Source organism: Phlebotomus papatasi, chromosome 3, assembly GCF_024763615.1.
Source record: "Phlebotomus papatasi isolate M1 chromosome 3, Ppap_2.1, whole genome shotgun sequence".
In the NCBI taxonomy this organism is placed as follows: Eukaryota; Metazoa; Arthropoda; class Insecta; order Diptera; family Psychodidae; genus Phlebotomus; species Phlebotomus papatasi.
Window position 1 is genome coordinate 32,670,263 of NC_077224.1, and position 17,404 is coordinate 32,687,666.

The 17,404-nt window shown below is 31.8% G+C and overlaps 1 protein-coding gene across 1 annotated transcript in view; it reads right to left on the bottom strand.

Annotated features, from left to right (window-relative positions):
* The window catches only part of LOC129805323 (uncharacterized), a 28,733-nt gene extending 21,626 nt beyond the window's left edge, over positions 1 to 7,107 (bottom strand). Inside the window, exon 1 of the mRNA XM_055853161.1 lies at positions 6,561 to 7,107. Within this exon, the coding sequence (XP_055709136.1) occupies positions 6,561 to 6,615 (55 nt within the window). The 5' untranslated portion in view covers positions 6,616 to 7,107. The remainder of the gene's footprint in view (positions 1 to 6,560) is intronic.
* Between the last annotated feature and the right edge of the window lie 10,297 nt (positions 7,108 to 17,404).

Below are 17,404 nucleotides of genomic sequence, written 5' to 3' on the forward strand. Positions count from 1 at the left end.
TCCACTTTTATAATGAAAAATTATTTTAATTTTGCGACATCTCTTTGATATATTATATTTCATCAAGTTTGCGCAGGGCCTAGTTCTACGTGTCCAGTTAATTCATAAACGTAGTTTTATTATAAATAAAAAAAACAAACAATTGTGCGTCCATTGTTGAGAAAGGTAATTCTGAAAAGCATCATGGAGGTTATGTGTACTAAAAAATTAACAAATGTATTAAAGAAAATGGTTTTGAACAGTTCTAAAATTTAGTACTAATTTAGAACTACGACCTTAAATGCACAGTACCTATAACTTTTTTCTTTAAGAAATTTCAAAGTAAGAAGTCGTATCATTTCTGGTCAACGCTTATCAGGCTTATCAGTATCTGTTTGATACATTTGGTAGTTGAACATAGAGGAGACTGGGGCAAAAGCAGTGATGCATGGTATTAGATATTGGGATGTTATAGTTTGTCTTACACGGAATATCGAGGAAACCATAATTTTAAAATATTTATAAACCTGATATCAATATTTTTTTGTGAATTATACGTAATGAAAAATTTCATTTGCAGACTAATTTTGCCCCAGTCTTCCCTACTCATTTTTCACTGGAATAGCACCATTATTCGAACTTGACATAAACTTTGAAAAAGATTAAGAAATGTTTAGTTAGAGTTACTATTTTTAAGGATTGCAGGTATGATTGGTATGACTAAGGCCATGCGTCAGTTACTAAACTTTTCAGTGAAGACTAGGTTTTGTTACTTAAGATATCACGGATCAATGTTTGTGCTAAATATCAGACAGGTTCAAAAAGGTTTAGAACAACTATAATTAAATTAACACACGTAGCTTCCTTCTTATATAACATACCCCTCGTCAGTAGTATTAATTAGCAAAACTCTTTGCTCCCTGTTTCACAAAAAAAACTACGCCTTTTTGGTCACTTTGTGAGTTCAAGGTTAAGAACAATAATTCACTATTATTACATAAATAAATGTTCTGTTGCTTTATGATAGCCTCAAATGCTCTACGGTCTATTTGAAAGACATCACGAAGGTTTTTTTTTTTAACTGGTATATAAACATCTGTAGTGTGATATATTGTTATGGCAGCTGAAACTTAATAAAAGCATTGTTTTTCTTCAAATTGTGTGAAAAATTGCGATTTAATATATATCGGAAAAAGAAGTAAAATTCCTCCAGTAAAATAATTTCTGCTACATCATATTAGTGAGAAAAAAAGAAACGTAATAGAGAGAGTCATGAAGCATTAGAAGAAACAATCATGTGTGACCTATATTGAGAAAATATTTTATTTATATTGATAGTTTTGCGCGTTTAGCGATTTAAAGCGCGAGAAAAGACAACATTACTTTGGATAAACAGTTTATATTAAGTTTATTGGAATATAGGGAGATTTGGAATATTTATTAGAAAATTTGTATTGGCTTAGAGCACGCTGCTATATGGAGAATGTTTAATTATTTCTAGATATCATTTATATTCAATACACTGTAGCATATTTGGCCATCAAATGATCATCTTACGTAATTCTCAAAGCCAATTGAATGTTGTTCTCTCTCAAGAGAAAACTGTTGATCTAACACTTGTAAACTTCACTTCTCATGCGCATCGTCTTCATTCATTCTGAATAGATTAAAAAAAAAACTATTACTGTGACTGAGAGTCTAACTAACTAATCATATTAGCAATTTATTTGGACTTCAATGTCTCTCTCTAAAAATCACACAAACTTAAATCGTGATGGGAGTGGTTTTCTCTTAGCATTACCTCAGCACAAAATGAGCTTTTCATCATTTTGAGATACATAGAGTGGTGGTATAAAATGGATAAAATTTTCCACTACTAATTCACACTACATTTGTATTTCTATTCTCACAAAATGATCAAACTAAAAATGCGTCCAAAGTTGAATCTCTCAAGCGAAACGGGTTTTCTCAGACGGTAGAAACATTCAAAATGTAAAAGAACCAGTGAATTGAATATATATACATCTTGGACAGAACTCAAGCAGTATTCAGAATGAAGGAAAGTATCTGAGAAAGGTGATCCATGGAGTTTCGCTTTCAAAAGACACACTTTGCAATTTTCAAGCCAGTAGTATGTTATTTATTAAACATTCTCTCATAACAGTTTCATTCGTAAAACCACTTTTTCCTCGACTTCTTTTGCCAATATGTATACACACAAATATATTGTCACAAGCCATCATCTTTCAATTTGCACCATTATCCACAATTCCACGTTCAAAGAAGTTTATTCAATATTTAAGCTGTGTTCAATGATACATTAATCTATCTCGAGCATCTCAAATTGATTCCCCTTCAATGATTAATTTGCAATGAGATTTTTTTTTCTAATAGAAAATACACATTTTCCGGAACAAGACATTTCATGTAGATGAAGTGTTTCATGAAAATTTTTGAAAAAGAAAAAAAGAAAAATCCAAGATCAATGGTGAAACGTGTGAAAGAATGTATGTGAAAGTCTCAACGCACTTTCAAGACAAATGATAAATGGCTTTGGTGCATAATTGGGGTCATATTCAAGTTTAAGTGCGAAACTTTTCTTCAACTTTTGCAACTGGTAGAATTTTTGGGTATTTTACAAAAATTTCAAAACATTATTAAATGACTTACTTCGTAACAGAATTTTTGCCTTGTAAAATTGAATATTATAATTTTAACTGAATTTGTAATAATTTTGATGTACTTTTTAACAGAAAAATAGCTACTTAAAAATGTGTATTGCACTTCGCACAACAAATGTATCAAAAAATAAAATAAACATTAAAAAAAATAAAAAAAAATATTATTCAACAATTTCATTTATAAAATTCCTTTTTGCTGGGTTTTCTCACTAAATTTTTGGGCTATTTAAATCTATCGCAATGACATTCAAAATAAAGAAAAAAATCATAAGTTATCAAGTTAAATAGCAAGCAAAAGATTATGTTACGGCAGTGTATTCACTTCAAAATTAACAAATTTGAATAAAAATAGTCCATAAATGCAAATAACCTAGTTTCATTATATAATTGAACTATATAAGAGGTTAATTTAAAAAATAAAATTCTGATAAGCATAACCCCAAAAAATAGGATATCATTGGATTGGAAATCATTAAATTTTCTAACCTAAGAATTTTGAAAACTTGATGATTTTTGAAATTAGCAAAATTTATCTTGCGACATTTTTTTATGGTCCGAATTTGTTAAGCTTTCGTTACAATATTTAACTGATTTTTAAATGTAATAAAATCCTATGTAAAATAATAAGAAAAAGTGATTTTTTCCTCTAAAGCATTTTTTGAATTGATTAATCAGAATATTCCACAAAAAATAGGCTATATTTTAGAGGTTAGAAATTCATCAAATTCGTTTCATCAAGCTCGATTTAAATTCTTTTAATGTTTTAGATTAAGCTAAAGACAAACACAACATAAAATTTCGAAATTCTGTCTATATTAAATAACAAAATCAGTTCGAAGTCTATTTTTGTAAAGATTTTACAACATTTGTGGTTAGGTTATGTTTCTTAAGATCGCAATTTTTCAACATAACCTCTAATTTATTTTATGCTCAAAAAGAATGATAATTGGGTTATTTTTTTAGAGGAACTATGTTAGTTCCAAACAAAAGTAATTTATTTAAAAGCTTTAAATAAAGATTGAAATTATTTATCAAACATTCTAGCTTTTTATTGCAGGGTTATAAGCTTCATTTAAACAAGGTTTAACAAAGCGAATTCATACGAAAAGCTAAAATTTGGCGGAATTTTCAACTTAGAACGACAAATCTAGCCAGAAATATGTAACCTTAAAATAAACTGCCTTTGCTTGTTCTTTAGAAATTAAAGATTTTCAGAAACCCGATTAAGCTTTCTTTCTGAATATCGTATAACTTGATATTGGAGTTACAAATATTTAAATACTAAATAAACTTGTGCATAATGAAAATCTTCTAAACAAGGTCTAAAAAGTGCAATTTATAGATAAGAGAAAATTCAAAGGTTATTTGGAAATTTCACAAAGTCCTTGGGATCACCTTTCTCACAATAAAGTCTGCAAAAATTTACAAAATAACCGCCTTCAGAGAAAAAGTCTCCAAAATAAAGGGTCATGGTCAAGTGAGTTTAACTCAAGTAAACAAGAAAAACTTGGTCTTCCAACCTAAACCAAACAATACCAATAAAGCCACCAGCTTGAAGTAGACAAGTTTTAAGAATTTTTTCCACTTAAATTAACCAATTTTGAGCCTAATATTACGCAATTCCTCGACCTATCGTCGACAAATTTAATCATTTATATTCTTTGTCATCATTGATGATATCATGTTCTCTCGATAATTTGAATATTATAGAGGAAACTTCACACTCATACACCTACATATTGTAATTCTTAAATAAATTTGTCTTGACCAGTTGAATCTCATTTTGGATAAATCTCATCACTAATTTTTCCATTAGTTTTATTTTCTACAGTTCATGATTGAAGTCATCGCCCTTGTGTAGCTCTTGATAGATTCCCCAAAAAAAATTATCTAATCAAATATTTGAAGGGTGTGTACGAGAATTGGGGAGGCAAATGTGAAAGAACGAATATTAATGACTGCTAAATTGAGGAAAAATATATTCCAAGGAGTATTTCCAATTATTTCTATCCTTTCCTGCCCACAGTAATTGTTGGTAGAACTTTCACTTTACGCTTTACGAGGACTCTTTAACGAACGGTAATTGTTATTATTTTCCTTTTCCTCTTGTATAAGGTGGTAACATGTCCTAAAGCAGAATTGACATATTGTCGGATTTATCGACACTTGTCGTATTTGTATTTCGACAAATTTTCAGTAGAATTTCTTCCCTTCATTAGTTTTATTCAAATAAGTGAGACTTAAATGGCCTTTTATGGGTTTTGAATATCAATAGAAGTATTAATAATCTGATGGCCAGTAGACAGAAAAATCTATATTATTATTATTATTAAAATATGCTTTTGTCGTATATAATTGCAATTCTTTATGCCCAGCACACAATAACTTGTGTTTTGTAAACATATTTTTGACATCTCAGTGAGAGTGAATGAATTAGAGATCTATAGTCATCTCGTTCTCTCTCATAGGAAATTTTGGAAACATGTTTATAAACAAAAAAAAGTTGTGCGCTGGACATTATAATAAGTTATCCACATTTGTATGGAAATTATATCAGTTACGACAAATTACGATGTAAAATCTATTGGGTCAGGAGGTTTTATTTGTGAATTACTTCAGTATTATTCAGAATTTCAGCGTCTTTTACACTGTATAAGACAAATATTAAATAATTGGAGTCTTATAGACTTTACTCTTACTTTTGATAACACATTTCTTTAAACTTATTCAATTTTCTTGTTTATATACAAGGTATTGCTCCACAAGGAAAAAAATCAAGTACTTTTATTCACTTTATGTAAAGAAAGAGCGCAGTTGTGACAATAAATTACAAAATATCGTATCAGTTACGACATTCTTCAATAAATTCCTGTTCTTAGGGTGCACTCACAATATTCATTTGAAAGCTATCTGAATTCTGAATTAATAAAAAACATTAAAGAGAAATACAATTAAATAGAGCATATTAAATAAATTTAGAGACAATGGAAAATCAAAAATAAAAATAATTACAGATACGACAATTGTTAATGAAAACGATGATTATTATTTCACCAAATAGATTATCAAAAGTCCAGCAATACTTCAATGGATTTTTTTCTATACGTGTTTCCTCAACTGATGATACATGTTGAAAGAGAAAAATAAATTTTCTCATATGTTTACAGTTGTGTCTGTCAACAAACTCTGCTCATTTGAATTCCAAAAAATTACTCCACACATTGCAACGTGCTTCATTAAAAGCCCAGTTTAAAAGGAATAGCGTTTGCATAGAATTTCAAAATAAAACATTGAGCTTTTTGAAAAGAGATAAGTTGCAACTGTAGTAGCAGAAATTGTGCTAAAGCACAACACTTGTGATGATAACTATGCAAATAAGTAAATGCATTTGGAATAGGCAGGTCTTCATGGGCTATTTGAAAGAGTTTTGTTGCCTTCAAACACTCTTCACCTATTTATAACGATGATTGTGGCAGTCCCGCGCTTTTTTACTCCATGTCACACAGCATATTTTACATTTTGCAAACACCCAAAAGATCTTCTCATCTCTCTAAATTTAACTACACAACTTGGACGATCACATCATCCATAGAGACAACATAAATTTACAGAGCGCCGATGATGAAACACCTACAACGTCATCGAATGTCTCTTTAAAATCTTTCCATTGAAACCAAAAAAAAAAAAACCTTTGTGTTTATAATATCTCTAAAAAGACCAGAGAGTAAAGTAGAAAAAAAATCACCAAAGCCCAGAGTTTCGCGCCAAAGAAAATAATAATATGGAAATGTTGCGTGCTATGAAATTTTACTCTCTGTGAGAAATTTAGGGCGCGCAAAAATTTTCGTCCATGAACAAGAAGTTAAATACAAAACCATTTGTGTCTTCACAAATTCTTACCTCCATTGAGAGTCACCACAAGAACCACCAAAAATATGAATCCGTATTTTGCCATGTTCTCTCCTTTTTAAATGTTCTTGGTCCCCCTTTTCTGGTGCGTCGTTCGTGTTTTCGCCAAGTTTCTTTTTTTATTAATACTTCTTTTTTGTAGTCTACCAAAATTCCGTGGAATAAAGGTAGATCAAATATCTTTAACCCTTTCCAAAGATAAAGAAGCGCAATCTAAAGAACAATCGATTGAGCCCAAAAGGAAAGTTAATATTCACCGCACAAAAATAACAACACGGAAATTGACAAAAAAAACAACAACTTTCCACGTAAATTGATATTCTTTTTTTTCTGCTTCAACACCAGGAGAAAGACAGTGATTCGCCAAAAAAAAATAAGCCACAAACTCCTCAGAAAACTAAACTGGGTGGGGTACAACGGGAAGAAATCCAACAAACTGAGACTCTGTCCAGCACAATTGGTATCCAAACAGTAACTAAAATTTACTTGGTCGCTCGAAACCTGTCTCAGACCATGCAAAGCGCGCACTAAAGTGAAAAAGTTGCGCGCGTTTTTGGTGGGAGCAACAGGGTGATTCATTCAAATGCTTCTGCTGCTCCTCTTAAATTTTCTCTCTCTCCGCCAAAGGCATTTGCCAACATTGGTCTGAGAGAATTCTAAACAATCGCATTGAAGTCACTACGGCGTGACGCGAGATTTGAGGGATTTTTTTTTCAAAGACGCCAGAATGAGACAATTATAGAAGACTTTTGAAGTGCGATAGAATATGCTTAGAAGCGACAATTAGTCTTGTGTTTCATATACTCGACAATTGTCTGATTAAATTGTTAGATGAATTTCTTTGTAATATAGAAAAATTCAGTGGCATTGATGATAAAGGGATGTTCATTGCATTGATTGATGTACAAAATTTGTACCAGTGTTTCCTACTTGTTTCAGATTTTAGTTAGAACAATATATAAGCAGTGGTAATGAGTATTAGGTTTACTGTATGCTCTAGCTCGTGATTAGGGTAAGTGTGCCAAATTTCGGGCAGCATGCAATTCCGGCCACCTTTTTTGTTCCTCGAATTTCCGTGAATTTTCAGTTTTTAGATACTCTAGAGATTATACAATGCAAAAGAATAACAAAAAATGTAACTTCGACAAACGAGATGACGTGAAAAAGACATTGGAAGAATTCCCGAAGGGCAAGGAACTATGAGAATGAAGGTGGCCGATATAGGGCACCAAAGCTATGTCTACATTTTTATTCATTTTAAAATGTATTAAGAATGGTTTTAAAGTAAATGAAGACGATAAACTTTCTACAAGTTTCTAAGCAATACTCCTTAAGTAAAAGGAATGAAAAAAAAATCAATTTCTATTAAAGATATTACATTTCAAACTTGAGACTTTGGCGCTTGCATGCAACTATGCCGAAATTTGGCACACTTACCCTATATATGCCAAAAATATTTTCGCATAATTTGCCTACACTAATAAAGTTCTTTATGGCTCCGGCACACCTTTTAGATCAGGAAAATTTCATGAAGTCGAAATTCGAATTCCTTTCTTTCTTACATGCTTTGAATATGTCTATCTCATTCTCTTGTACTCTTCTTCTTCTTTTAAACATCACTCCAAATTAAATTTAGCTCAATCGAATTTGATATGCGAAAGAATGAGATAGTCATGTGCAAAACATGTGAGAAAGAAAGGAATACGAATTTCGACTTCATGAAATTTTCTTGATCGAAAAGGTGTGCCGGAGCCATTAAAGGTCAAATTCCTGAAAAAACATAGTATTCACGAGTTCGACGGTTTCGTAGTGTATTTTATTTTGTCCGTACATACTTATGAATGACCGCAAAAATCGCCTTTTTGAATTATTGTAACAGGTTAAAGGACAAGTATTTTGCAGGGATTATTTTTCAACCGCTTTCGTTGAATTTGAATTTTTGGAAAAGTCTTGACATTTCTTATCCGGCTATATCAGTATCGGTAATTGAATTGGTCAAGTAATTATAATTGATTTATTTTTCTCCATTATTTCCTTTTTATTTGTACGTTGGAATATTGTTAATGTCAAATTTTACGTTGTAGAAGTGTGAGATTCTTTTTTTTCAAAATACATTGAGCGTAAAAAAATTGAACAATGCCATATTTAAAGGCTTCGATTTTGGTTACCTTACAAGAAAACTTCAGTCCGAAAGCCGGCAATTCGAGACAGAAAATTTGTATTTTTTCTTGAGGTAAAATAAAGTTTCACTGACGATCCCTGGAAGTATTCTCATTCAATAAACGTCAGAAACTTTATTTCCAAATTTAAAGAAAAAATAATTGTGATTAGAAATAAATCACATTTTAAGGGAAGTGCTCATAATTTGGAACAGGCTGCTTTTAAGCATCAATCTCAATGTCCTCTGTTTAAAATGGAATAGTTTCAATACAAATTGAAGTTGTTAATACAGTTTTTTTCAGAAGTGTTGTTTAGAAACTTGGCAAGCTCTTTATCGTATTTGCTTTTTCTAAAATTAATCTTAATACGTTAAATATGAATAAATATGTAAAGATGAATTTGACTATAATTTTGGACACTTTGCTTGTAATTTTAGACAGCTAATCCGCCTCAATAGGATGCTCATTGTTCTCCATTTCAAGAACCTATCTCCCAAGTCCTTTTCCTGTTTATGAGAATGTCACAAGAAACTTGGAAACTTTCCATAAAGTGAGTTGACTTCGGCATTCCAAATACGCGCGGATTCGCACATTCCCTGCCCTTTATGGGACTTTTTTTTAAGGTTTTTATACAACCTAGTCATCACAAAAGGTAAAATTTTACAAAATTACGAGAAGGAAAAAAAAAACACCTGTCCAAAATAACAAGTATTACCTCAGAGATGAATTTCTGAGAAAATTGCTAGTTTTTCACACGAAAATATAATTCACAAGGCAAATCTCACTCCAGGTCAAATGAACAATTCACTATTAATGTGAATCAACACAATATTCAATGAATATTTAATAATATCACTTAAAAATATCCAGAAAAAATTGTTGAGACTTCACCACAGCGCTAAATAAAACTGAAGTAAAGACAAAGTGCTGTCATAATTCTCGTAAGCAACTGCTCACATAGAAGATTCAAAACAAAGCAATTTTAAATCAAATCCTAGGCAAAATTTAACGAATATAGTGTTAAAATCAAAATCTTCCAAAAGGAACAAATATTTAGAAAGATCACATTATTCTTCAAATATTCGAAGAAAATTCCATAATTTTAATCAATTTATTTCTAGTGTCCAATTTTATCCTCAAAGTGTCCAAAATTAAGAGCTATATTAAATTATGAGCACTTATCCTATGTACATTCTTTTGATATATTTTTTGAGTAATTAATTGACAAACTGATCCTATCATATTAGATAAGATTCTTAGCAATCTCACCTATTCTATTACAATCCGCATTTCAATAACTTTCCGGACTGACCAAATGCTCTTTGAGCTTATTATCTCCCAAACTAAGATAGATATCGACTTGCGGTGTTCAGCAAAGGTTTATATAAGGTGAAAATATGAACTCAGATCTTTTCTTCTTTTCTAAGATTATTTACTGAATTTAACATTACAAAGGAGCTGCATTGTATTTATGACGCACCCTCTGGCCCTGGCGTTGGCATTGATCTTACGCACAGTGTTTTTCCTGCCCATTTAATTTTCCGGCGGGAAATTTGACACACACTTCTTCACGCGCATTTTCACATTCATCAAACACACCCTACTATTTTCCGGTCAAATAAATTAACCAATAGATAGTCAATCGTTAGGCATCTATCGTGATTTTCTCGAACAATATTTGCTTTATATCGTTGTCCTAAATTTCTCATCCTTAAAGCCACCCCGTCGAACAAGGAATAAAAAGGCGTTAGAAAGACGCATCGATCGATAAATGTCATCTGAACCACGCAATTTCCTAATATCACAAATTGATGAGAAAAACTGTTGGGGATGGTGAAAATATATAAAAAATTTAATTATGGAACTCTATATATGCGATGAAAATGGAGCATTAACCTAAAAGAGCAAGATGAGGAAAACGAAGCATATAAAATTCACAAATCATCCCTAGAAGATTGTGAGAAAAATACTCTACTCCTTGTCAACAATGAAATGTTAGATAAAAAAAATGTCTCTCATTACATAATTTATATTCCTCCCCCTCATCACACTTGTGAGATATTTTCAGTTCAGCTGTTGTCAACGCGTCGCCTGAGAAAAGTCTTAAATTTTACTTGTGATTTTTCTTCGTCTCAAGATCCCGAACAATTGATCTCTTTTAGGATTCCCCCGTGTTAACGAAAATTAAAAAAAAAATATCCACAGCCAAAACAATCTTTGTCTCATTTTCACTCACCAATCGCCTACCTTCAGGAAAAAAAATTTGGTGTGTCAATTGAAAAGAAGAGTGTTATTTTTTTCTTATGAAAATTTGCTCATTCAATTTTCCACAATTTACACAGCATGAATGGACGGCCTTTTTTTTGCCAAAAGCAACACTTAACATGCGCTTTTTGAGTAAATACAGACATTCATTGCGAAAAACAAGCCAAATAAATACATTTTACTGAATACTCTTTCATTTTAGCACGACTCACCTCTCGTGCAAAGAAGATAAATTGCTAATAATTTCCGGTCCGAAAATTCTTGGATATTACGGTGTACAGTCAGTTAATTCACAAACATATATATTTAATATTATATATAATTGCATTTCAATGAAATTTGTGCTTCAACAGACCTCAATTTTAAGTATGCATGGGACCGTATTACACAATACTAACAATAAGTGCAAGTGCAAGTTATGAGGGTAATTTTGAATGAGAAAGTCTTACTAGCTCTCAATGTAAAGCATGCATAAGATAGACATTTATTCAAAAATCACTAAATCTAATTTGCTTTAAAAGTTACTTTAAATGTAAGGTTATGTTAATTCTAGGTTTTTAGAGGTTATGTTTTAAGTAAATAAAACTCGGATTTCTTCATTTGAGAACAAAATGAAAGATAATTGAACTTATATGACAATATATTTTTTTTTAAATAAATCTGGGGTTAGTTCAAGATCTTATTTTTGAAAAATATATAAAAACTCATGATAAGCCTAGATCAGCATACTGTGGGCAAGATTCTTAACGCCAGCTCATTCGGAATGCATGCGTATTCGATTTAAAAATAGAGTTGGAGTCTGTAATGCCCAACGCACAATAACTTTTGTTTTGTAAACATATTTTTGAGATTTCAGTGAGAGTGAATGAAAGCTTGATCTAGCCATCTCGCTCACTCTCACAGAAAATTTTGAAAACATATTTACAAACAAAAGTTATTGTGCGCCAGGCATAATTCAAAAATTTTCATCAAAATCGATTAAGCGTGTGACGATATAATTGAGGTTATGTACTATATAAAATTATGGTTTTTCGACTGTGTGGCGCCCCTTACTTTGGTCCCACGAAGATCAAATAATATACTTAAAAGTCGTCTGAAGCTTTCATTTGCCACGTTTGCCACCCTATTTATCAAATTCGATCAAATAGAGCTTGAGTAGTTTGAATTTCGTAAACTTTGACCCATCATAATCTCCTGTTCTATTTTAACGACAGCGAACCCACGTAAAAAAATGTGTAAAATTTTACTAGTGAAAAACAGACCATTTTGTTTAATTTGAAAATGTTTAAAAAAATACACAACATTTTGGTAATTTATGGTCATGTGAATGAAAATTACCACTATACTATAGTTGAACTACCTTGAAAATGTGTAAAATTTTAACAATATTATAGTGTGAAATCGGATATATAAATTATTTAATTGCGATCTGTGTAAAATTCCTCACTATTATAGTAAGGTGGGGTAACTGGATCGTTTTCCGAAGAGTGCTAATTAAACCTTGTTTTTGGACTGATGAAATTCTTTTTACTTCTTCTAAATCCATAGAATTATTCACTGTTTCATTCAGAAACATAATATAAAACAAATTATCAAAAATATTAAAGAAAATTTATAAAATAATGATAATACTGAAATAAGTCAGCATGCACTAATTGGGTCGCCTTTTCGCTAATTCACTTTTAATTAAACTCTTGGATTTAAAATACTTTAAAAATGCGACCAGTTTTAGTGTAAATTTTTTCCTGTTTTCGTACACATTTCACGAGATATCTTCAAAACTACGTAGGTTGGCAATTTGGGGTTTTCGGTTGCCTCTTCGCTATTGAATTGGCTTTTATTTTGTATTTCTATTTTTTGCTAATTCATTCTACAATGATAGAAAACAGCTAATAAACTCAAAAGTTTTTTTTGGTGTGCTAGAAACATATGGGAAACATAGGAAATGTCATGCCCCTGAATATATGTTTTCAATAAACCAGCTGTCATTAACGAAGATATCACTGCTAGAAAATTTTTAGTGAAAAATAGGTGTGATTATGAAGGAATCACACCTAACTCAGCTGGCACAAGTTTCAAATGACTCCATAAAAAAATCCTCCCTAAGAAAATTTCATCAGGTGATTCCCTATAGAAATTCCACTAGGTACCAAAGGAATTTTCCCCCTTAAGTCTTCAAGATTACCCATCATAAGACTTTGAGTGGAATTGCACGAGAAATTACCCACTAAAGAGTGGAAATTTCCCAAATAGAGCATAAGGGTTTCCATTTGAATTTTCTTCTTTCGGAAAACATGGTAACTTTTTAGGGAATTTTAATTGAATTCCTAGAGAAGTTTCTATGTGCAATTTCCATTATCGTTCTCTATGATTTTCCACCGAAGTTTCAATATTTCAGCAACGAGAAATATAGTGGAACCTCAGGAAAAATTACCCCACTGAGGTGTAGAGATTTTCCAAAGAGATCCCTTTAAATTTCCTTGGAAAATTTTCCTTAAAAATCTCTTGGAAAATTTGGCTAGTTCCAAGTAAATTCCCGATGAACTCAAGGGGAAATTTTATGGGGAAATTGCTACCGGCATTCTTGGGGATTTAAAGGGGAAATTTCCTCCTAGTGATAGGGAAAATACCCTGGCCATTCCTAGAAGATTCCTATAAATTTTCCGAGAAAAAGTCTTCGAATTTTCCAGACCATTCTCGAAGATTGCCCAGGGAAATCGAGGGGAAAATTCTCCACGTAAGGGAGTGTTGACACTTCTTGGGGATTTTCCTATGGAATGGCGCGGATTTTTTTATAGGGGAGTCGATTACGCTCACTTATTTAATGGATAAAAATATTATTTTTGCTTTTTCTCAAACTTGAATAGTTATATTATGTTACTGTAGTGACTATATTATGGAAATACAAATAAAAATATTATTTTAAGTGGATTAGTCATAAACGATCTAGATAGCGTAGCGCCCGGATTAGCACACTTGACTGTACAGTCATAAAAATTTTTCAACAAAGTTTTGTGATTTAAAACTGTTGAAAAATTCTAAAAATTACCGCTATTATAGTATGATTATAGTTTTTCCCATGATTATAGTGTGAAAAAATACACAACTTTATGGTATTTTTTGCCACATATAATCAAAAATTAACAATATTATAGTTTGATCATAGTTTTTTTTTCACTATTATAGTATGAAGCCTTGTGCATCTCAACCAAAGTTGTTGAATTTTTAAATAAAAGTTGTTGAATTTTGAGACAAAAGTTGTTGATTTTTTAAACAAAAGTTGTGTAAAAATTGTTGAATTTGCATTTACGACTTATACTTCAGTCGAGACGCTATTCTTTGGACAAAAGTCATATAGAATATCAAATATTTATATCCATAATAAGTATATCGTGCAGAGCCGTGCATCAGATGTAATCATCTCGCATCTAAAAAGGCAAAAAAATCAAAATCTTCGAAATAAAATGAAAATTCAACATATACAGAATTCAATAATTTTTTAGTGTACAACACACAAAAATTCAACAATTTTTTAATTCAACAATTCTAAATTAAACAACTTTAAATTCAACAACTTTGAATTAAACACTTTTTCCAAATTTAACTTTCAATGCAAATTTGAACTTTCATCTGAAATTGAGACGAAACAAAAAATCCAAAATTTAGCTCAAAATGTTAATTACAACCAGAGATAGAAGCCGGTCTATTTTCGAACTTTGACCCCTTATAGCTCGGGTCAGGGGTTATCGATCAACTTAGGTATTTTTTTGTTTGATAGGTATAATCTGCGGCTACAATATACTAAAATTTCAGCCCGATGCACAAAGGAATTTTTGAGTTATTTAACTTAGAAAATTGAAAATTTTTCTTTTTAATAATGGCGCTCCAAGCGGTGGTTTTATGAACTTGCGATGTTAGAAGGGGAAGTGGCATTTCATGAGAGCTTTCCAAAATACCCTCACTTTTTAAATTCGGACAATCAGAACCGGAGTTATGGCCATTTTAAGAAATTTTTTTTGGACCCTTATAGCTTGGGTCTGGGGGGTCGGGGGACCTTAAGTTTGATATTCCATGGAAAGCCCTGAGACCCAGCTATAACATACTAAAATTTGAGCCCGATCGATGCCATAGGGGCTGAGCTATTGAGAAAACAAAAAAAGGGGGGTCTTCAAAATGGCGGAAGGAGGGGTGGGGGGTGGGGGGTCAATGCACCAAGTTGCAATTTTCACCCGATATATAACCTTATCCGAAAACCACAAGTCGATATATTCCTTAGTTCGAGAGCAATTAAGCTCCAAAGACCGGACGGACGGACGGATGGGAACGGTTTTTAGCCATCCTCGTGATCAGGAAGTGGCGAAACACATTTTGGCAAAGTTTGAGCCCGATCGGAGGGCATGAAATTTTGCTAGGATTAACAATCGGTTAGATTATTAAGAAGCTCACATTATGAGAAAATGGCATCAACAGTCAGGCAACTGGGCTCGGGCTTGATCTAATTTTTTTCCAAATTTCCATAAAATCAAAGACTTTTAACTTCGAAATTCTTCGGCATTTCAAGACCTTCCCAACAACCCTAAATTTGCTTAAATCAGCTGAGAAATTAACTCTCTAGAGTCTAGAGTCTGTTACCTAAGACCTTGGGAACTCACTATAAGAACATTGAGAATAATGAAGTCGATTTATTGATGGGCAGTCTCCCGAATACCCCAAGTAGCTATCCCTAGTCGTTTGATGAGTAGCTCCAGTAACACAGAGACAAGCACAAATAGCGTGACATTATTTCTCTTCTCAGAAATTTGGTCATGCTTAAGAATATAAATTGCTCTCTCAGTAGAGTAAGAACAATAAAAAAAAAACATTAAAAGAATGTATCGGATATTAAACATACACTGCATCAATTAAGTTAAAAAAAATAGTCTCTGACAATTACAGCATCTCTTTAGAGTTATTCAATTAGAATTGCGATGTTTTGATAGCAATTGTTTGTAATTAACTATAAATTTGAAAAAATTCTTATCAGACAGTAAATTTTTTTAAATTAAGAAATTATAAATAAGAAATCTCAAGAAAATCGATCAAGGTTAGTGCTGCTGATTAAGCAGAATTCTGTTTCTTGATAATTTTGTTTGATTTATATAAATATCTCACTACTTATTACTCATGACTTTGTAAATACAATTATTTACTAAGTAAAAAAAAACTGTTAAAATATTATTCGAATAAAAAGTTTAATAAGTTTCTGGAATCTTTTAAGCTGTCTACACATTAGACAAATTATTGAAATAATATTGAATTAATTATTAATTAATTATTGAAGCGAATATAGAAACCAATATTTCAATAATTGCCTAAACATTGACTTCAATATTAAAAACACCAGTCTAGTCAGGGATTCACAGATCTTCTGGGATTTTCTTCCGTATTTTGTCAAGAACACCCAAAAATACCCAAGTTGGTCAGAAGCAAGGAAGATTTCTCCAGCTTCCTCCAGAAATCCCAGATCTTCTGGGATTTTTTGGTTCATTATGCCCAAAGCACTTCAGATACTTTCTATGGTCAAAGGATTCCTGGAGCTTCCTCCAGAAAATCCCAGATCTTCTGAGATTTTCTTGTTCATTATGCCCAAAGCACTTCAGATACTTTCTATGGTCAGAGGATTCCTGGAGCTTCCTCCAGCAAATTCCAGATCTTCTGGAGGAAGCTCCAGGAATCCTCTGACCACAGAAAGTATCTGAAGTGTTTTTGACATAATATACAAGAAAATCCCAGAAGATCTGGGATTTCCTGGAGGAAGCTCTAGGAATCCTCTGACCACAGGATGTATCTGAAGTGTTTTGGGCATAATATTCAAGAAAATCCCAGAAGTTCTGAGATTTTCTGGAGGAAGCAGGTGATTAGTGCTGACCAAGTTGGGGTCTTGAGGAGATTGAACAAAATGTATAACCAAATTCCAAGAATCTGGGATTTTCTGGAGGAAGCAGGAGAGATGTGTCTTGACTTGGATTTTGATCTTGGATGTGTTTTCATTCATGAACAAGGAAAATCCGGCAGTTTTGTGATGTTCTGAAGGAAAAAGATTCCCGACCATTAAAAAATATTGAAGGAAATATCAAATCAATTTGATATTTAGTATTTCTTTGAAATTTTATTTCAATGCGACTTTGAAATTTTTTATTGACATAATTTGGCCTAGTTTGTAGCCATTTAAAATAATGAAATAAAATATTGAATAAAATGTTCCATATTGAAAAAAATATTTCAATATTTGCCTACACACTGGACAATTTTCTTCAATATTGAAACATTTATGTCAATAAATCTTTGCAATGTGGAGGCAATCCTTGTCAATATTTGATATTGAAAAGAAATATTTCAATAAATTATGTCTAATTTATAGCCAGCTTTAAC